This window comes from Mustelus asterias, chromosome 4 (assembly GCF_964213995.1).
Source record: "Mustelus asterias chromosome 4, sMusAst1.hap1.1, whole genome shotgun sequence".
NCBI lineage: Eukaryota > Metazoa > Chordata > Chondrichthyes > Carcharhiniformes > Triakidae > Mustelus > Mustelus asterias.
The window spans coordinates 56,489,953-56,512,010 of NC_135804.1; the positions used below are offsets into that span (position 1 = coordinate 56,489,953).

The 22,058-nt window shown below is 43.2% G+C and overlaps 1 protein-coding gene across 1 annotated transcript in view; it reads left to right on the forward strand.

Annotated features, from left to right (window-relative positions):
• Positions 1–22,058, forward strand: part of LOC144493110 (uncharacterized) — a 191,614-nt gene that overhangs the window by 67,909 nt on the left and 101,647 nt on the right. Inside the window, exon 5 of the mRNA XM_078212012.1 lies at positions 16,476–16,563. Within this exon, the coding sequence (XP_078068138.1) occupies positions 16,476–16,563 (88 nt within the window). The remainder of the gene's footprint in view (positions 1–16,475; positions 16,564–22,058) is intronic.

Genomic DNA, 22,058 nt, shown 5'->3' on the forward strand with positions numbered 1-22,058 from the left:
TCAAAATAGGCATGACTGGTGCTGCCCATTCCGCGAACTGGACAGGTTTTATGATACCTTCTCGTTCCAGTCCTGTAATCTCTAGTTCCACATTTTCCCTTAAACCAAATGACACTGGGCAGCCTTGCAAAATCGTGGGACTATCTCCTGGTCAACATGTAAGGTTGCCTTTTATAGTTCCTGGCCCTTCTCAGAAAACTTCCGGGTATTTGAGCAAGACTTCAGTCAAGCGACTTTACTACGTGGATGCTGAAAGGATGTTGCCCTTTGTGAAAGAGACTAGAGCTAGTGAACACAGTTTAACAATAAGGATCTCCCATTTAAGCAGAGATGAGAACAAATTTTTTTCTCAGAGAATTGTAAATCTTTGGAATTCTCTTCTGCAGAGTGCATGGAGGCTGGGTCAATGAGTATTTTTAAGGTAGAGGTAGATAGATTTTTGACTAACAAGGGAGCCAAAGGTGGTAGATGGAATATAGAGATGAATGGTGGAGCAGGTTTGAGTTGCTGAATGGCTTATTCCTCCTAATTTGTATTTTTTGTATGAAAGTAGGTTCTATGACTTGTGCCAGATTTGGTAAGAATTTTGCCAACTGATTTACCATCCCAGGAATCTCCGGTGGAAAGAAATTGAGGACAAGGTTGAGCACCTTTGGTTCTCTGTGTCTGCAATGATGTCTTTATTGCTGATGATTTGTCACAGGAACCAAATTGATGGCTTGGGGAAGTTGCATTTCTCATTCAATATCAGCCCTGCTTCCTACAGCCATTCTAGTCGCTGTGAATCTTTGTCATGGTTCTCCACTCTTGTGCCATGAACCAGAACATTGAAGGTCTATAGGCCATAGAAAATGACTAACATTGTACGTTAAAATATTTCCGGAGCTGAGGTGATTAGAAACAGCAGACGTTGAAGCAGAATCTAGCAAAGATGGTAACAAATGTGCTCAGCAACCTGGACTCTTCGTCAAGGGGAAGTTGCAAAATTGATGTTCATATCCAACATTGAAAGTACCTTGCTATATGAGAGTTTAGGCTTTTGTCTGCTGAGGACATGGGGTATACTTCTCTGGCTTATGGCTTTGTTGAACTGTGTCAAGTTGACACAAATATAGATTGACTCCTTCAGTTTTAGTTTAGGATCACCCCGGCACATCATGCCGTGGTTGGTTGTGTGACCAAGGTGATGACCCCCATGTTTATTATCTCTTCCAGCTGCTGCTGCACTTGCTTCATGAAAGATGGGGAATCTTTTGTGGAGTAAACAGGCACACAGTTTCATCATCCTCCTGTGTGATCTTGCATGTATTCTTCACTCACTCCACAGCACTGGCAAGATTGCTCTATTGGCCTGTTAGAATATTGCCTCCCTTGGCCTGGAGTATTCCTGTTTCTGTGTGGTTTCGCTAGCTGGACATTAGGCTTCTCTTTATACAATGGTTTAATTTCTCCCCTTAAAATGGACCTCTGCCACAAACGGATTTCAAATTGCCTGATGGTTTTCTCAAGGGTTGAATCTTCCTTCTCCTGAAGCATGCCTGAGAGTTCATCGTCCACTACTCCTACAACTATTCTATCCTTGATTAGCTCAGATTTCAGCCTTCAGCTATTCTATACAGATCATTAATGAAGGAGTCAATATGTTCTCCTGGTTGTTGGACATGTTTATTAAATTTAGCCCTTACAAGGATCATGTTACTTCTGATGTGAAAAGAAGCATCAAATGATTTTAAAACTTCAGCAACTTTTGCCGATGATTTGCTGATGAGTGAGCAGGGAGGGAAGAGAACTCTGCAAAGGGGTTTCCTGCACTTGGTGTTCACAATCTCAGCATTTAAATCTTTTCAACAATGGCTGCCTAGTGTCTATCCCACTTTCGTATGATTTTCTCAGATTGTAGGATCCATTCATTCCTCCCAATTGACCTCGTAAGAGCCAAATCCCAGCTTCCACTGAGTTTTTAAAGATGCCTACACAGTCATAATTAATTTTTAATTTATTATTTTTCTTTGCTCGGAGAGAGCCCGACCACCACGTGTTCAGGTGCTGACTCAGGAATCAGATTTCTCGGACTGTGATTTAAACAGCATTTTTTGGTCACTTCAGTATTTAATCTTTTTTCTGGAATTGTGTTGTCCTAGAATTTATCATTTTTAGCTCACCCCTACGAGAGGTGACTCTGTACACTCTGGGTATTGAAACTGGACTTCCATGGGATTCAGTGGTGTCTTCTGTTGCAGTGAAGAATTTAGTTTCTGCCTTCAGCTTCTAAGCCTTTCTTTGGAACTTTTCTCTGGCAATTTCCTTCTGTGCCATTTCTTCTTGCGATTTTCTTCAGGACAGAATGTTTCTTTCAGTTTTCCAGGATTTTAATTTCCTTCTGCAATCTCTGCAAGGTTTTGCTGCTGTAAGTTGTTGGGTATAGTTTGGTAGGTTTTATCAAGGTAATCATAGTCTTTGGTAGTTCAACATTGTGTATATATTAACTGCTAGAGACTATATACATAGTACAGTAAAAGTCAAGCTTAGGAGCTGTATCCACGCTTCTACACCTGACTCTGTCCAACACCACACTGACTTCTACATACGGGTCACGTGGGAAATACTATACTCAGTTCCACATAAACCCTTTATGTGCCAGATCCTTATATTGCAGTTTTCCCTTACAGCTGAGATCAGAACTAAAGGCCATAAATATAAGACAGTTATTGTAGGATCCATTCATTCCTCCCAATTGACCATAGGCACTTGGTACGATTTTAAAGAAATAATTTATAGAATATAACTTGAAATTAATGTAACAGAAACAAAAGGCAATTACATGAGAGAGAGAGGAAGAGTTGGGGACTGACTTCGCAGCCATATCCAAAAAACTTTGCAGCAGTCGACTGAACAACTAAAAAAAGACAGCTACTACTAACAATATAAGGGTTCAGCTATCTTTTGTTATTAAAATACTAGGTACAAGCTGACTCAAGCTTTCGAAAACAATTCACAGCTGTGTGACCATGAAAGGTTTTGTTTATTCAAATCTTGCCTTGTACTTTCAAATGTAATCAATTTCTAAGATCAAAACCCAGAATTCCAAGCTGAGTTTTAAAATGTGGCCAAGTTAGCTTTAAAGTTTGGCACAATCAGTTACATAAGCAGAAATACCTTTAAATGAAGCTTTTAATTAATGCAAACCATATAGAGGATCCCACAATTACTAATAAATCCAATAGGAAATTCCAATAGGAGAAGCTTCTTTGTCCAGTTAGTGATTAGAATGTGGAATTCATTACCATAAGGAATAGTTGACATGAATAGTATAGATGCATTTAAGGAGAAGTTAGATAAACATGTGGAAGGAAGGAATAGAAGAAATAAAATTAAAACAAAAGAACGCTTAGTCATGAGTACATTCAAAACAAATAGATTCTTAATTATAAAATATATCAAGGTATATGGCGATAGTGTGGGAAATGACATCAGGAGTTAAAATATCAACCACAATCCACAACCACTGGCAGAGTGGGTTCAAAGGACTGAATGGCGTACTCCTGCTCCTATTTCCTATGTTCCAAATATATTGATAAAGTTAGATGAAGATAAGTGGGAGGAGGGTCATGTTGAACATAAACACTGGTATAGATCTTTTGGACCAAATGGCCTTGTTTCTGTGTTGTAAGAACGTTATAATATCTATTCCACTGCACAATCCACATCAAGAATAATTCAGAAAACACAAGCCTACTACTTTGTATTGAAAGAGTAGACTTCCCCACCAAAGTGTGGGCCGAAGAGTGGCAAAGTTATCCCAGCTTCCACACAACATGTGAAAGATCCTATTGAAATAGAATGATTGTTGTAAGTTTTATTTTTATGCTCCTGAGGGAATTTCCTGGTTTCCATTTGGCAATGGTTCATAATGGCATTGAAGAGCGTGGGGATACGCCGTAACAATCCTGAGAGTTTCTACTGAGCAAAGCATGGAGTAGAATTGCAGTCCTTGACAAAAAATTGGTTTGTATCACCATGCTCCAATATGCAGTCTTAGGATTTCTTAGCAGATATTTTGAAAAAGTTCCACCCTCAATTGCATAAATCTCAGCCCTATTATGATCCTCTCTATGTTAAAAAGATTTTCTTGTGAGCAATTTTATATCAGAATGGAAGGATTGAATACCAGTTCAAATATAGTTTAACATATTACATATCTTTGAACAAATTAAAAAATAGTAAGCAGTGCTATACGAATTTGAATTTATTCTCTGATGGTAAATTATATAGATTTTGTCAAACCCACAACAACTAAACATGTGACATACAAGCTTTCACATCGATCACAAATTTGATGGACGTATTGTAAGCTAACCACAAGCTTTATCAGGGTTTTGCCATTCAGGACTACTCTTTGATCAATATCACAAGTTGTAGCTAAAGCACTATATCCCTCATTCAAGACAGTCTTTTGCAGCTGGGAATTCCAATGAGATGTCTATTCAGCAGGGCAGTTCCTGTATAAGAAAATAAAATTTATTTCATCTTAACATCAAAATGAATGTTTAGCCTCATTGTATTCATTAGGACCAGTGTTGATTGTCCCTCACAACTATGCAAGAGGTCAGCGAGAGCACACCGTCCACCCAGGAAGCTTCGGATGAACCTGTATCCAATGTCAGCTTTGCAGATGTCAAAGTAGCCTTCTCGAAGGTCAACCTACGGAAAGCGACTGGCTCGGATGGGGTACCTGGATGAGCACTCAGATCCTGCGCGGATCAGCTGGCAGGGGTATACGCAGACACTTTCAACCTCTCTTTACAACAATTGGAGGTCCTTATCTGCTTCAAAAAGACAGCTATCATCCCAGTACCAAAGAAAAGCCAAGCAGCGTGCCTTAATGACTGTCATCCTATGGTTCTGACATCCATCATTAGGAAGTGCTTTGAAAGGTTAGTCATGACACAAATCAATTCCAGCCTCCCAGATTGCCTGGATCCACTGCAGTTGGTGTACCGCTGCAACAGGTCCACAGCAGACGCCATCTCCCTGGCCCTGCACTCAACCCTGGTACACCTAGATAACAAAGACACCTATTTCAGACTCCTATTTATTGACTACAGCTCAGTCTTCAACACCATTATTCCCATGAAACTCATCTCCAAACTCCGTGGCCTGGGCCTCGGCTCCTCCCTCTGTGACTGGATCCTTAAACTCCTAACCCACAGACTGCAATCAGTAAGGATAGGCAACCACACCTCTTCCACAATCATCCTCAACACTGGTGCCCCGCAAGGCTGTGTCCTCAGCCCCCTACTATACTCCTTAAACACCTATGACTGTGTGGCCAAATTCCCCTTCAACTCGATTTTCAAGTTTGCTGATGATACCACTGTGGTGGGTTGTATCTCAAACAATGACGAGACAGAGCACAGGAATGAGTTAGAGAATCTGACGAACTGGTGCGCCGACAATAATCTCTCCCTCAATGTCAATAAAATGAAGGAGATAGTCATCGACTTCAGGAAGCGTAGTGGAGAACATGCCCCTGTCTACATCAATGGGGACGAAGTAGAAATGGTTGAGAGCTTCAGGTTTTTAGGCGTCCAGGTCACCAACAACTTGTCCTGGTCCCCCCATGCTGACACTATGGTTAAGAAAGCCCACCAACGCTTCTACTTTCTCAGAAGACTAAGGAAGTTTGGCACGTCAGCTACAACTCTCACCAACCTTTACAGATGCACCATAAAAAGCATTCTTTCTAGTTGTATCCCAGCTTGGTATGGCTCCTGCTCTGCCTAAGACCGCAAGAAACTACAAATGGTCATGAATGCAGCCCAATCCATCACACAAACCAGCCTCCTATCCATTGACTCTGTCTTTACATCCCACTGCCTCGGAAAAGCAGCCAGCATAATTAAGGACCCCACACCCCCTGTACATATTCTCTTCCACCTCCTTCCATTGGGAAAACGATACCAAAGTCTGAGGTCACGTACCAATTGACTCAAGGATAGCTTCTTCCCTGCTGCCATCAGACTTTTGAATGGACCTACCTTACACGAAGTTGATCTTTCTCTACAGCCTAGTTATGACTGTAACACTATATTCTGCACTCTCTCCTTTCCTTCACTATGAACAGTATGCTTTGTTTGTATAGCGTGTAAGAAACAATACTTTTCACTATGTACCAATACATGTGACAATAAATCAAATCAAGTTACATGAACAAATAGCACTTTTTTTTCCAGTCCCTGAGTCTCACACACAAGCATCAGGCAATAAACAAATGTTACAAGAAGGGAAACTGTTTTTCTATTAAAGCTTTGATAAAACATTCGCCATAACTATAGTAAAAACAGAAAATGGTGGAAAGGCTCAGCAAGTCTGGCAATATTTATGGAAAGGGAATAGTTTACTAAGGAACAATTCAATTAGGGAAGGTAATTTGGTGTCCTAACCTGGTCTGGTCTGCATGAGACTTCAGACCCACAGCAATATGGTTGACTCTAACGTGTCCACTGAAGTGGCCTAGCAAGCCCCTCAGTTGTATTAAACTGCAACAAAGTCTAAAAGGAATGAAATCAGATGGGCATAGACCTAGACACTGGAAATTACAGTGGAAAACCCAACCCTCTTGCCCCTGCAAAGTCCTCCTTGCTAACATCGGGAGCCTTGCACCAAAACTGTCAGAGCTGTCCTGCAGTCTAATCAAGCTACAATCTGTCATATCCCAGACTCCTCCATCACCATCCCTGGGTATGCCCTATCCCATTGGAACTGATTACTACCTATAGTCCCCAGGTCCCCCCAACCCACCCTCAGCTGGTGACTCAGTACTCCATGTTGTACACCAATTTGAAGAAACATTGAAGGTGGTAAGGGCACAGAATACACACTGGGTGGGGGACTTCAATATCAACCGTCAAGAGTGGCTTGGTAGCATCACTACTGACCAAGCTGGCCAAATCCTAAAGGACATAGTTGGTAGACTCCATTTGCAGCAGCTGCTGAGATAAAAACCTTCTTGACCTTGTCATCACCAATCTACCTGTTGAAAACGCATGGCTAGTATGCTAAGTGGGATAGATTTCAAACAGATCTCGCAACTCCGATCTGAGCATCCATGAGGCACTTAGAGCCATCAGCAGCAGAAGAATTGTATTAAACACAATCTTTAACCACATGGCCCAACATATCCTCCATTCTACCATAACTGTCAAGTCTGGGCATCAACCCTGGTTCAGTAAAGTGTGCAGGAGGGCTGGCCAAGAACAGCACCAAGCATACCTAAAAATGAGGTGTCAACCTGGTGAAACAACACAGGAGTACTTGTATGTCATACAGTGGAAACAATGTGTGATTGACAGAGTTTAGTGATGCCACAACCAACAAATCAGACCGATACTCTGTAGTCCTGCCACAACCATTTGTAAATGTTTGTGGACAATGAAACAATTAACTGGAGGAGGAGGCTCTGCAAATATTCCCATCCTCAATGATGGGGAGCCCAACATAGTGCAAAAGACAAGGCCTTGAGGTCAAATGAGAGCACGGTAGCACAATGGTTAGCACTGCTGCCTCACAGCATCAAGAACCCGGGTTCAATTCTGGCCTCAGGTGACTGTGTGGAGTTTGCACATTCTCCCCCTGTCTGTGTGGGTTTCCTCTGGGTGCTCCGGTTTCCTCCCACACTCCAAAGCTGTGTGGGTTAGATTGATTGGCATGATAAATTACCCCTTAGCGGGATTAGCAGGGTAAATACATGGAATTACAGCGATATGGCCTAGGTGGGATTGTTGTCGGTGCAGGCTCACTAGGCCGAATGGCCACCTTCTGCACTGTAGGGATTCAATGATAAAGCATTTGTAACCATCTTCAGCCAGAAATGCTGTATGGATGATCCATCTTGGCCTCCTCCTGTGGTCCCCAGCATCCTGGAGGCCAATGTTCAGCTAATTTAATTCACTCCACATGATATCAAGAAATTGCAGAAGGCACTAGATAGAATCATAGGGACAAAATTAGGCCATTGGGCCCCTCGAGCCTGCTCCACCATTTAACTAGATTGTGGCTGATCTTCTGCTTCCACCCCATTTTCCCATACTACCCCGTATCCTTAATGTCATTGCTATCTAGATATCTGTCGACCACTGCTTTGAACATATGCAGTGGCTAAGCCTCCACACCCCTCTGGCGTGGAGAATTCCAAAGGATCATCAGCTTCTGACTGAAAAAATTCCTCCTCATCTCAGTTTAAATAACCTATCTGTTATTCTGAGGCTGTGTCCCGAGGGCTCACATCCTCCCCAACCCCTGCTGAATCCTGTAAGAATTTTGTACACTTCAGTGAGACCACGGTCGGAATTCTCCAGCCGTTCACACCCCGCTGCAAGCGAGGGTAGAGAATTTGGTGCTAAGCCAAATCTGCATTCACTGCTGTGGAACTAGAGAATCCCGCTGGCATGAATGGTCGGAGAATTCCAGCCCACCTCTCATTCTTCGAACCTCTAGAAAATGCAGGCCAAATTTCCTCAATCTTTTCTCAAAGCACAATTCTACCATTCCCGGGATTAGTCTGGTGAACTTTTGTTATACTCCCTCAATGCCAGCATATCTTTCCTTTGGAACGGAGACCAAAACTGCACAAATCAATCCAGGTGTGGTCTCACCGAGGCTCTATCAACTTCAGCAAGACTTCTATTTTTCTCTATACAAATCCCTTACAATAAAGGCTAACATGCCATTTGCCTTCCTGCTTGTTGGACCTGCATGTTAGCTTTCAGTGACTTCTGAATCAGAACACCCAGGCCTCTTTGGACATCACTATTTCTCCATTTAAGAAATACTCTGAATTTTTGTTTTCCCCAGAAAAGTGGATAACTTCATATTTTTCCATAATATAAGAACATAGGAACATAAGAAATAGGAGCAGGAGTAGGCCATCTAGCCCCTCGAGCCTGCCCCGCCATTCAACAAGGTCATGGCTGATCTGAAGCAAATCAGTTCCACTTACCCGCCTGCTCCCCATATTCCTTAATTCCCTTATCGATCAGAAATCTATCTACCTGTGATTTAAACATATTCAACGAGGTAGCCTCCACCACTTCAATGGGCAGAGAATTCCAGAGATTCACTACCCTCTGAGAGAAGAAGTTCCCCCTCAACTACTGCGAGTCTGTGATAGGTATGTCCCTGTCAGGCAAGGAGGAATTGGTAGGGCTAGGGAACCATGGTGCACCAAAAAAGTTTCTTTGTTGGTTAAAAAGAAAAAGGAGGCTTATGTTCGGATGAGACGTGAGCACTCGGGTAGTGCACTAGAAAGCTTTAGATTGGCTAAGAGGGAGTTGAAGAGCGAGCTTAGAAGGGCTAAAAGGGGACATGAGAAGACTTTGGCGGATAGGGTTAAAGAGAATCCTAAGGCGTTCTATAGGTATGTCAAGAACAGAAGGTTGGTTAGGGCAAGTTTAGGGCCAGTTATAGATGGCAGAGGGAAGTTATGTGTGGAACCGGAGGAGATTGGTGAAGCATTGAACCAATATTTCTCTTCGGTGTTCACGCAAGGGGACATGAATATAGCTGAGGAGGACACTGGGTTGCAAGGGAATAGAATAGACAGTATTACAGTTGATAAGGAGGATGTGCAGGATATTCTGGAGGGTCTGAAAATAGATAAATCCCCTGGTCCGGATGGGATTTATCCAAGGATTCTCTGGGAGGCAAGAGAAGTGATTGCAGAGCCTCTGGCTCTGATCTTCAGGTCGTCGTTGGCCTCTGGTATAGTACCAGAAGATTGGAGGTTAGCGAATGTTGTCCCATTGTTTAAGAAGGGGAACAGAGACTTCCCCGGGAATTATAGACCGGTGAGTCTCACTTCTGTTGTCGGCAAGATGTTGGAAAAAATTATAAGGGATAGGATTTATAGTTATTTGGAGAGTAATGAATTGATAGGTGATAGTCAGCATGGTTTTGTGGCAGGTAGGTCGTGCCTTACTAACCTTATTGAGTTTTTTGAGAAAGTGACCAAGGAGGTGGATGGGGGCAAGGCAGTGGACGTGGTATATATGGATTTTAGTAAGGCGTTTGATAAGGTTCACCATGGTAGGCTTCTGCAGAAAATGCAGATGTATGGGATTGGGGGTGATCTAGGAAATTGGATCAGGATTTGGCTAGCGGATAGGAAACAGAGGGTGGTGGTTGATAGTAAATATTCATCATGGAGTGCGGTTACAAGTGGTGTACCTCAGGGATCTGTTTTGGGGCCACTGCTGTTTGTAATATTTATTAATGATCTGGATGAGGGTATAGTTGGGTGGATTAGCAAATTTGCTGATGACACCAAAGTCGGTGGTGTGGTAGACAGTGAGGAAGGGTGTCGTAGTTTGCAGGAAGACTTAGACAGGTTGCAAAGTTGGGCCGAGAGGTGGCGGATGGAGTTTAATGCGGAGAAGTGTGAGGTAATTCACTTTGGTAGGAATAACAGATGTGTTGAGTATAGGGCTAACGGGAGGACTTTGAATAGTGTGGAGGAGCAGAGGGATCTAGGTGTATGTGTGCATAGATCCCTGAAAGTTGGGAATCAAGTAGATAAGGTTGTTAAGAAGGCATATGGTGTCTTGGCGTTTATTGGTAGGGGGATTGAATTTAGGAGTCGTAGCGTTATGTTGCAACTGTACACAACTCTGGTGCGGCCGCACTTGGAGTACTGTGTGCAGTTCTGGTCCCCACATTACAGGAAGGATGTGGAGGCTTTGGAGAGGGTGCAGAGGAGGTTTACCAGGATGTTGCCCGGTCTGGAGGGGAGATCCTATGAGGAGAGGCTGAGGGATTTGGGATTGTTTTCGCTGGAAAGGCGGCGGCTAAGAGGGGATCTTATTGAAACATATAAGATGATTAGAGGTTTAGATAGGGTGGATAGTGATAGCCTTTTTCCTCTGATGGAGAAATCCAGCACGAGGGGGCATGGCTTTAAATTGAGGGGGGGTAGTTATAGAACCGATGTCAGGGGTAGGTTCTTTACCCAGAGGGTGGTGAGGGATTGGAATGCCTGCCAGCATCAGTAGTAAATGCGCCTAGTTTGGGGGCGTTTAAGAGATCCGTAGATAGGTTCATGGACGAAAAGAAATTGGTTTAGGTTGGAGGGTCACAGTTTTTTTTTTAACTGGTCGGTGCAACATCGTGGGCCGAAGGGCCTGTTCTGCGCTGTAATGTTCTATGTTCTAACTCTGTTCTGAACCGGCCCCCACTTATTTTGAGGCTGTGCCCTCTAGTTCTGGTTTCCCTTCTAAGTGGAAAGAATCTCTCTACCTCTACCCTATCCAGCCCCTTCATTATCTTATATGTCTCTATAAGATCACCCCTCAGCCTTCTAAGCTCCAACGAGTACAGACCCAATCTGTTCAATCTCTCCTCATAAGCTACACCCCTCATCTCCAGTATCAACCTGGTGAACCTTCTCTGCACTTCCTCCAAGGCCAATATATCCTTTCGCAAATAAGGGGACCAAAACTGCACACACTACTCCAGTTGCAGCCTCACCAGTGCCCTGTATAGTTGCAGCAAGACCTCCCTGCTTTTATATTCTATCCCCCTCGCGATAAAGGCCAACTTTCCATTCGCCTTCTTGATCACCTGCTGCACCTGCAGACTGAGTTTTTGCGATTCGTGCACAAGGACCCCCAGGTCCCTCTGCACAGTAGCATGATGTAATTTTTCTCCATTTAAATAATATTCCAATTGACTATTATTTCTTCCAAAGTGGATAACCTCACATTTGCCAACGTTATATTCCATCTGCCAGATCCTCGCCCACTCGCTCAGCCTATCCAAATCTCTCTGCAGACTTTCCGCGTCCTCCACGCAATTCGCTTTCCCACTCATCTTCGTGTCATGAGCAAACTTTGATACCCTACACTCAGTCCCCTCCTCCAGATCATCTATGTAAATGGTAAACAGTTGAGGCCCCAGCACCGATCCCTGCAGCACGCCACTGGTCACCAACTGCCAACCAGAAAAGCACCCATTTATTCCAACTCTCTGCCTCCTGTTAGATAGCCAATCCCCAATCCACGCCAACACCTTACCCCCAACTCCGTGTACCCCAATCTTCTGCAGCAACCTTTTGTGAGGCACCTTATCGAATGCCTTCTGGAAATCTAAAAACACCACATCCACCGGTTCCCCTCTGTCAACCGCACTAGTCACATCTTCATAAAAATCCAGTAAATACGTCAAACACAACTTTCCCTTCATGAATCCATGCTGCGTCTGCTTGATCGAATCATTCTTATCCAGGTGCTCTGCTATTTCCTCTTTAATGATGGACTCCATCTTCCCAACTACGGACGTTAAGCTAACTGGCCTGTAGTTACCCGCCTTTTGTCTACTTTTTTAAACAGCGGCGTAACAGTAGCTGTTTCCAATCAGCCGGCACTACCCCAGATTCCAGCAAATTTTGATAAATAACTACTAACGCATCTGCTATTACCTCAGCCATTTCTTTCAGTACCCTGGGATGCATTCCATCCGGGCCCGGGGACTTGTCTACCTTCAGTCCCATTAGTCTACCAAGCACTGTCGCTTTAGTAACTGTAATTGTATTAAGGACCTCACCTCCCACCAACTCTCGATCTCTAATATTCGGTAAACTATTTGTGTCTTCCACCGTGAAGACTGACACAAAGAACTTATTTAAAGTCTCAGCCATTTCCTCGTTTTCCACTATTAAATCCCCCCTCTCGTCCTCCAAGGGTCCAACATTCACTCTAGCCACTCTATTCCTTTTTACATATTTGTAAAAACTTTTACAATCATTTTTTATATTTTTAGCTAGTTTAGTTTCATAATCTATCTTTCCTTTCTTAATCGCTTTCTTAGTCGTTCTTTGTTGTTTTTTAAAGCTTTCCCAATCCACTAATTCTCCACTATTTTTGGCCACTCTGTACGCATCTGTTTTTATTTCAATACTCTCCTTTATTTCCTTCGTTATCCACGTCTGGTTATCCCAGATAACGTGGAGAATGATTATCTTAATCCCAAGGCATTGCTCCAGGAGTTCCCCTGGGTGGTGTCCTAGGTCCTACCATGTTCAGCTGTTTTATCAATGACCCTAATAAGGTCAGAAGTGAAGATGTTCACGGATGATTGCACAATGCTAACACCATTAGTGACTCCTCAGATACTGAAACAGTCCAAATGCAACAAAACCTGGACAATATTGAGGCTTTGGCTGATAGGTGGCAAGTAACATACATGCCAGGTAAGTAGCAGGCAATGGCCGTCCCCAACAAGAGAGAATCTAACCATTTTCCCTTGACATTCAATTTCATTATCATCATTTACTTCTCCCACTATCAGCATTCTGGGGGTTAGCATTGACCAGAAAATGAACTGGATCAGCCACACAAATACTGTGGCTACAAAAGCGTTGCTGGCAACTCTCCTCCTGATTCCCTAAAGTCTGTCTACCATCTACAATTTGCAAGTCAGGAGTGAGGTGAAATACTCTCCACTTACATGGATGACTGCAGGTCAAGATCAATCAAGAAGCTCAACACCATCCAGGACAAAGCAGTTCACTTGCTTGGTACTTTCTCCACCACTGATGCATAATGGTAGCAATGTGTCTCATATGGAAGATGCACTGCAGCACCTCACCAAGGCTCCTTCGATAGCACCTTTCAAACCTATAACCTCTACCACATAGAAAGACAAGGATAGCAGATGCATGGGAAAACCATCCTGACTTGCAATTGTATCGCTGTTGCTTCACTGTTATTGAGTCGAATTCCTGGAACTCCTTTCCTAACAGTACTTGGCTGTATCTACACCACATGGATTGCAACTGTTCAAGAGGGTGAGTCACCACCATACATACATCAGAACATAGGAATTTGGAGCAGGAATAGGCCACTTAGTCTCCTCCCCGCCATCCCCCCAGAAGCCCACTCCATCATTCAATGAAATCATGGCTCATCTGATTGTAACCTCAACTCCATATTCCCAAACTACCCCGCCTAATCTTTCACACTTTGCTTATCAAGAATCTATCTACCTCTGGCTTAAAAATATTCAAAGACTCTGCTTCCACTACCTTTTGAGAAAGAGAGTTCCAAAGACTCACAACCCTCTGCGAGAAAGCTTTTCTCCTTAGCTCTATCCTCAATGGGTGACCCCTAATTCTAGATTCTCCCAGAAGAGACATGGTGGATACCCTTTCCATATCCACCATCCTTCTAAATTACAGCAATTACAAACCCAGCTTGTCCAGCCTTACCTCAACCCACGCATTCCGAAGCATTTACATCCTTCCTTAAATAAGGAGACCAATACTGTAAATGGTGTTCCAGATGACTGAAGCATAACCTCCTTACTTTTAGATTCCCCTCCCAGTAATCAATACTTGCTGTACCTCTACACTAACCTTTTGTGATTCATGCACAAGGATATCCAGACCTCTCTGCATCTCAGAGTTCTGTGATCTCTCACCATTTAGATAATATGCTTCTTTTCTATTTTTTCTGCCAAAATGGAAAATTGCACGTTTTTCCACACTATATTCCATTTGCCAGATCTTTTCCCACTCACTTAACTATATCTCTTTGTATCATCAGTGAATTTAGCAAACAAATCTTCAGTCCCTTCATCCAAGTCATTTATATAAATTGTTAAAGTTAATGTCCCTGCACTAACCTCTGTGGTACACCACTCGTTACATCTTGCCATCCAGTAACTTAACCATTTATGCGTGCTTTCTGTTTCCTGTTAGCTAAACAATCCTTTGTCCATGCCAATAGGTTACCCCATACAACAAGAGCTTTTGTTTCCACAATAACCTTTGATGTGGCATCTTATCAAATACCTTGTGGAAACCACCTTTTCAAGGGCATTGCTGGCCTAGCCAGCAACATCTAAATCTTGTGAAAGAATAGATTTTTAAAAAACGTTTCAAGTCAGTGGCCTTTCATAACAGCTTGAAAAAAAAAGATACAACAGGTTTTAATCAAGTATCGGGGCAGGAAAGTGGGGTCGGGTCGAGTGGAGAAATTAGGGAAACTCTGTGACCAGGTGGAAGGTTTGTGGGATTAAATGTTTAAAAAAATGATGAGGCATGACAATGGGACAAACAAACAAAAGTTGGGCCCATAGGTATATCTGCAGTACTTTGCTTTTAGGAACATAGGAATAGGAGTAGATGATTTAACTCCACTGCCAGGATAGTCTGCTCCCAATGAAAATCAATGGACCTTTGACTGGGCCATTGCATCTCTCGTGGTGGGTCCCACCATGATGGGGCCACAAAATCTCAGCCCTCAAATGTACTCTGCTGTAACTATAAGTTACCTGTTTATTTAGCATCACAGAGAATTCTTACTGTGTAACTATCAAGTTATTGTTTGATGAGCAGTGTTACTCTAACTATATTGAGTTTCTATTTTTGTTAATGTAACATTTTGATAACTGTGTAACTTGATAAAATTGCTATCAATACCGTTAGGCTATTCACTCTGAAATCATTCAGAAAAGCAAATATTAGAGTTTTTGGCTGTAGTTTTCTTCTGTATGGAAGTGAAGCTGTAATACAAAATGAACTGCAGCGACAATGGGAATATTTAATAAGAACAGGGGTGAAGCTGAAGGCAGTGCAAGTACAAGAAAGCTTTCGCAGAATTACTACAGTACAGAAGGAGGCCATTTGGCCTATCAAGTCAATAGCAACATCTTACCCAGGTGCTTTCCCCGTAACCCCACATATTCACTCTGCTAATCCCCCTAATTAACACATCTTTGGACACTAAAGGCCAATTTAGTATGGCCAATCCATTTAACCGGTGCATCTTTGGACTGTGGGAGGAAACTGGAGCACCCGGAGGAACCCCAGGCAGACATGGGGAGAATGTGCAAACTCCAGACAGACAGTCACCCACCGCTGGAATCAAAGCTGGGTCCCTGGCGCTGTGAGGCAGCAGTGCTAACTACTGTGCCGCCATTCTGCCGTCAGCTGGAATTGAGACAACAAATAGGAAGTTGTAATCGGGATGGTAGTGCAGTTACGTAGAAGACCTTTTGCTACAACAGCATTGCAATTGTGTGGTATTGCAACTGGGACAATGTTCAGTTGCCAGAAAAGCTGCACAATTGGCACAAAGAACACTTGCAGGCAGAAGTTGTAGATCAGGGTTGTAACATGGACAAGAGATCCAGCTGGGTCAGTAAGGCAAATGTTATATAACATATAAAATTTTCTAGACCACGGAAGCTGAAAGGGAAACTTTGCATGATTCCAAGTCATTAGGAAATATAGACAACAGCAAGTTCTTGATCATGGCAATAAAATGCAGTTACTTATTGTAACGCTATAAATGTCAATTAGATGTCATATGACGTGTAGGTCAACAGTAGTGCTGCATGTGCTACTGCTGATAAGTGATAAAGTGCAAATAATTACCATAGTAATGAGTCCAAAACTAATGTTTGCCTTTTTAATCACACAGGAAGTCAGGAGACCGAGTGGTGCAGCTGATGCTCCTTTCCACAAGGAAACGTTACAGAGGCTGTGGTGTGGGTCATTATCTAATGCAGGTGTGTAACACTACTTGCCAGTTATGTTTCACAGAAAGAATTAGGGTCTTCAGGGGGATCATGAGACTCACTTCAAGTGAATTTCATCTATTTGACTGCAGGTGAACTTAATCCAATACTACATTTTTTGAATGCAGATATAGAAGTGCCCTCTATCCAGATGTTAGAATCTAGACTAGCATGTAAATCTGTATGGAAAAAAAAGCCAATCCATATATTGGTATGATTATTGAGATTTTTGTTCAAAGTTTATACTTACAAGATTTTTTTAATAAATAACAGACTGATATTGCACATCCCACATATTATTTCCATCAAAACAGCCCTGGGAACCTAACGGGTATCTGAGTGCACCTGCCTTGGACCACTATGTTGGTGCCTAGATGCATGTGCCCTGGAGTGACCCTGATGGTGCCTAGATGTATGTACCTGGGATCACCCTTCTGGTGTCTGCGTGCATGTGCCTAGGAATCTATGCTAGTATCTGGGGTCTGATGTGCATGTCAGGACTACCAGGCTGGTATCTGAGCACATTTGCTTGGGCCCACCCTGCTGGTGTTTGTGTAAAACAAATTGAAACATTGTGTGAAATCCGGACACGATGCCTCTGGCTGTTGTACTGTTATTGATGTGGAAATGCAGATTTCCACTCCATCTGACGAAGGAGCAGCGCTCCGAAAGCTAGTGGCGTTTTCCACCAAATAAACCTGTTGGACTTTAACCCGGTGTTGTTAGACTCCTTACTGTACTGTTATTGAGGCATACATGTCAGGGACCATTGTGAAAGTGTTGCTACAAAGTACCATATGTGCCATTTAAAATTAAGTAACAATCCTGCTTGACTTGGCTTTTATCTGAAATGCAATATAAATCGAGAGGAGGCGATGGCCTAGCTGTACTATTGCTAGACTATTAATCCAGAAACTCAGCTAATGTTCTGGGGACCCAGTTCAAAATCTGCCACAGAATTTGAATTCAATAAAAAAAATCTGGAATTAAGAATCTACTGATGACAATGAAACCATTGTCGATTGTAAACAAAAAAACATTTGTTTCACTAATGTCCTTTAGGGAAGGAAATCTGCCGTCCTTACCTGGTCTGGCCTACGTGTGACTCCAGAGCCACAGGAATGTGGCTGACTCTCAACTGCCCTCTGGCCTAGCAAGCCACTCAGCTGTATCAGCGTTTCAAGAAGGCAGCTCACCATTGCCTAGGAATAAGGCAACTAGGGATGGGCAATAAATGCTGGCCAGCCAATGACACCCATGTCCATGAATGAATACAAAGAATATTGCAATATAAAATAAATGTTATCAGATATTATGCAATTTACAGGAATAGATCATACAGCCGATTGCACCTGTTCCGTCCATTCATTCAGTACAATCATGGCTGAGCTTCAGCTCCATTTTTCTGCCCACTGCCCATATCTCTTGATTTCCTGAGAGACCTCTTAGTTATGTAAGTAATTACTTTAATTGTGTGCACGAATCTGTGAATAAATGCCAAATATTTAATATTTGTTTTTTTCTCGCATTGAAACTGAAAACCAACAATTGACACCACAAGTGATATTTTAACCTTGCGCCACAATGTATTATATGGAATACACTCCCAACCAAGGCAATATATGTCATGGGCAGGATTTTCCACAACCGCACAACATATTTTGTGATGGCGTAGGTGGCCCATCATTTCTCGGTGGGATCTTCCAGTCCTCCTGCTATCAACAGGGTTTCCTGTTGTTCACACCCTTCCCTGCCAAGGAACCTGCGCCGGGAAGTCACTGTCAGTGGGACCAGACAATCCCTCCGACATGAATGGGTGTTAATGAGCTCCTTAAAAAAGAAGCTGAATAAGTATCTGGTTGGAAGTGTGATCAATCATTTTGATTGTAGATATATATTGAGATGACTGAATGCACCATAAAAATAAAATGAATCGCTGCCCTAATGGACCCCAGATGTGTTGGTTGACTCAATATGAAGTAATTGAGATTTGGGTTTAGATAGATGTCTTCCCTTTAATCACTTGGTAGATATTCATTCAAATTTCCTTCAGGAGAATAAATAGATATGACAGGATTATGAGAGCCAAGTACAATGATAGGGTTGTACAATGCCTATGGAAGCATTGAGGTTTGATTGGGCAAAACACCTCATTGTTCTGCAGTTTTTTCTACTGACATAATAGTGTCACAAGACGATAAACAGTAGCAAAAATACATAAAGTGGTGCAATAGTATTTGAGTATTCATGTCTACCACTACATACACTGTAATGTGGCAAAATGGGAGCAGTTTGAGTGAATATCACATGCCAATTCAGTTGTCAGATTTCTTCCTGGTGATGGGCAGGAAACTGAACACAGTGGGCTCTATTTTACCATTTTGATTTGAAGTGCTGGGCGGACTTGAAACTGGGAGTGTTTCAGATCCGACTTTTAGACCCGTTCTCAGGTGCCCCCATAAGCACTCTGCCTGAAGAAATATCAGCAATTCCAGATCTCGCTGCAGAAGGCTGTGGGTGGGGCTTAACACACCCAAAATCCTGCAGCTCCGATCGGCACCTCCAACTGTGCATGCGCAGATAAAAAAATGATAGAATGCGGCTCCCCTGCCACATTGCTTGCGGGCTGGATAATGCCTCCCTCTGGCCCCTGCAGACATTGCCCCACCCCCACAATGTTACTGACCCCCTTCCCCCCCCACCCCCTCCGCCACCCAGACCGATCGCAAGCCCCTCCCCATCCTCTCCCCACCGATCTCAGGCAGAGTGCCAGCGGACCCCCCCTTCTCACGCCTACTCTCCCCCTCCCCCCAATCAATCTCAAGCAAAGAGCCGTCATATCCACCTTCTCCCCCCCCCCCCCCCCCCCCACACCCCCTCCCATCAGTGCTGTCAAGCAGAGAGCTGTTGGATGCTCGGCACTTATATCCTCACTAACTGGAGCGCCCAAATCGGACTTTTGTAAAGCATGTCTGTTTCGCGCCGATTCTTGATGGGCGAACGCGGTGGTAAAGGGGGAAGTGCCAACAAGATTGGGCACACAGCCCATTAAGTCAATTTAAATGCAAGCTATTGTATTTAAATGACTGTTGCGCCCGTTTTGGGTGCGATCCCAATCGCAGCCATTTTCAGTCCTTGGTAAAGGGGAAACCAGCGCGGAGGCAGGCGCGGATCCCACTACTCGCTTCATGCCCGACTTGACCAAGTTTTCGTGCCCAAAAATGGGCGCAACTTGATGGTAAAATCGGGCCCAGTGAGGACACCAGTAACACCGGTAAGGTATTGCACAATAGACTGGAACCCGTGGTCATATCTATCAGAATGTGGAACACACTTTAGCATTCAATCAAGAGTGCCACAGTTACGGATAGATAGCACTAAAGTCTTCTTCCATCATGAAGATTTTTATTAGGTCATAAACTAATAGGCCACATGTCAAGATAGAATGGAGTACCTTACACCAAGGTACTCTCATTACTCATAGTTGCTTGATTTGCACCATCACCACTATGCCAAGTGGCATAGTGGTGATGGTGCTGGGACATGTAGTCTCAATGCTACTCATAGGGAAACTTGTATAATTGGTCAACAACAGGATTTGGTATTAGCTGGAGTGTCAGTACAACTCCTGATACAGCAGCACTGCACACTGTATAAAAGTACTCTAAGCAAACTTCTGTGGCTGGAAGGCTCAGAAACCGAATCCCAACACACAACATTTTCATGGACAGGGAGTATACAGAGTGTCCTCAGAGACAAACAGTATGTGAGCTGATCCCTTACAATACCAACATTGCTGGCCTTTTGGAAAGGAAGAAAGCCAGCAGATGGAAATCAGTGGGTGGTTCATATTCTATTGGATTGGCAGGGCTGAAAATGAGAGACATGAATAAAGGGTTGGTTTGCCAGTTCATTCAGGTCACAGAAATAAACTTGTAAGTTTCAAAAGACACATTGACAACAGAATCATGATGAGAATGTACTGTTGTGCATCTGCAGTCAAGCATGCCTACACCAACTGTAAGTAGCAATGATAAAGACTACTATAATCAGCTGAGTTCTGTCAAAAGAACATGGGTTTTTGTTTCTTGTTGTCCTTCTTAGGGACTTTAATACTGAAGTGGACAATAATCACCAAATCTGAAAGATAGATGTGATATAAGCGAACTGAATAGCAACTATCTATAACAACTGTCTTTGTATGCCAACAAGCACAGTCATCAGACAAGGAGACAATTCTGAAAAAAATCTTTCATGGGATATGGGCTTCGCTGGCAAGGCTACCATTTGTTGCTCATCCCTAATTGTCTTTGAACTGAATGGCTTGCTGAGACACTTCAGCGTGCATTTGAGAGTCAACAACATTGCTGTGAGTCTGCAGTCACATGTAGGTCAAGCCATGTAAGCATAGCAGATTTCCTTCCCTAAAGGACATTAGTGAACCCAATCGGTTTTTACAGCAATCGGTTTTTACAGCAATCGATGATAGTTTCATGGTCCCCATTACTGAGACTAGTTTTCAATTCCAGATCTTGTTTATTAAATTAGAATTCCACTGGCTACAGTTGTGCAATTTGAACTTGTGTCCCTAGAACAGTAGCCTGGACCTCTAGATCACTAGTCCAGTGACATTAACACTGCAAACGCAAGGCACCTGCCTGCATCACACAGCTTCAATGAACAGGTTGTTTCTGAGTGAGTGCCGCTTGATAGTCCTGTCGACGACGACTTCCATCACTTTGCTGATGATCAAGAGTAGATTGATGGGACGGGGTGGTAACTAGTTTGACTGGATTTGTGGATTTGTCCTGCTTTTTGTGGACAGGATATTCATGGCCAATTTTGGACATTGACGGGTAGATGCTAGTGTTGTAATTGCACTGGAACAGCTTGGCTAAGGGCATACTTAGTTCTGGAGCACAAGTTTTCAATGCTATTGCTGGAATGTTTAAGGGCCTTCAGAGTATTCAAAACCTTCAGCCATATTTGATTTCATGTGGAGTGAATCAAATTGGCTGAAGACGAGCATCTGTGATGCTGGTGATTTTAGGAGGAGCCGAGATGGATTATCCACCTGATACTTCTGGCTGAAGATTGTTTCAAATACTTCTGCCCTATTTTCTGCACTGATGTGCTGGGCTCAACTGCATTGAGAAAGGGGGACATTTGTGGGCCTCCCTTCTCCAGTTAGTTGTTTAATTGATTACCATCGTTCATGACTAGATATGGTAGGAGTGCAGAGCCGAGGTCAGATCTGTTGGTTGTGAAATTGCTTATCTCTGTCTATCACATGCTGATTTTGCTGTTTGACATGCAAGTAGTCTTGTATCGCAGCTTCATCTGGTTGACACCTCATTTTTAGGTATGCCTGGTGCTGCTCCTGTTATGGCCTCCTGCAATCTTCATTGAGCCAGGACTATTCCTTCCAGTTTGATGGTAATGGTAGAGTGAGGGGACATGCCAGGCCATAAGGTTCTAGATTGTGA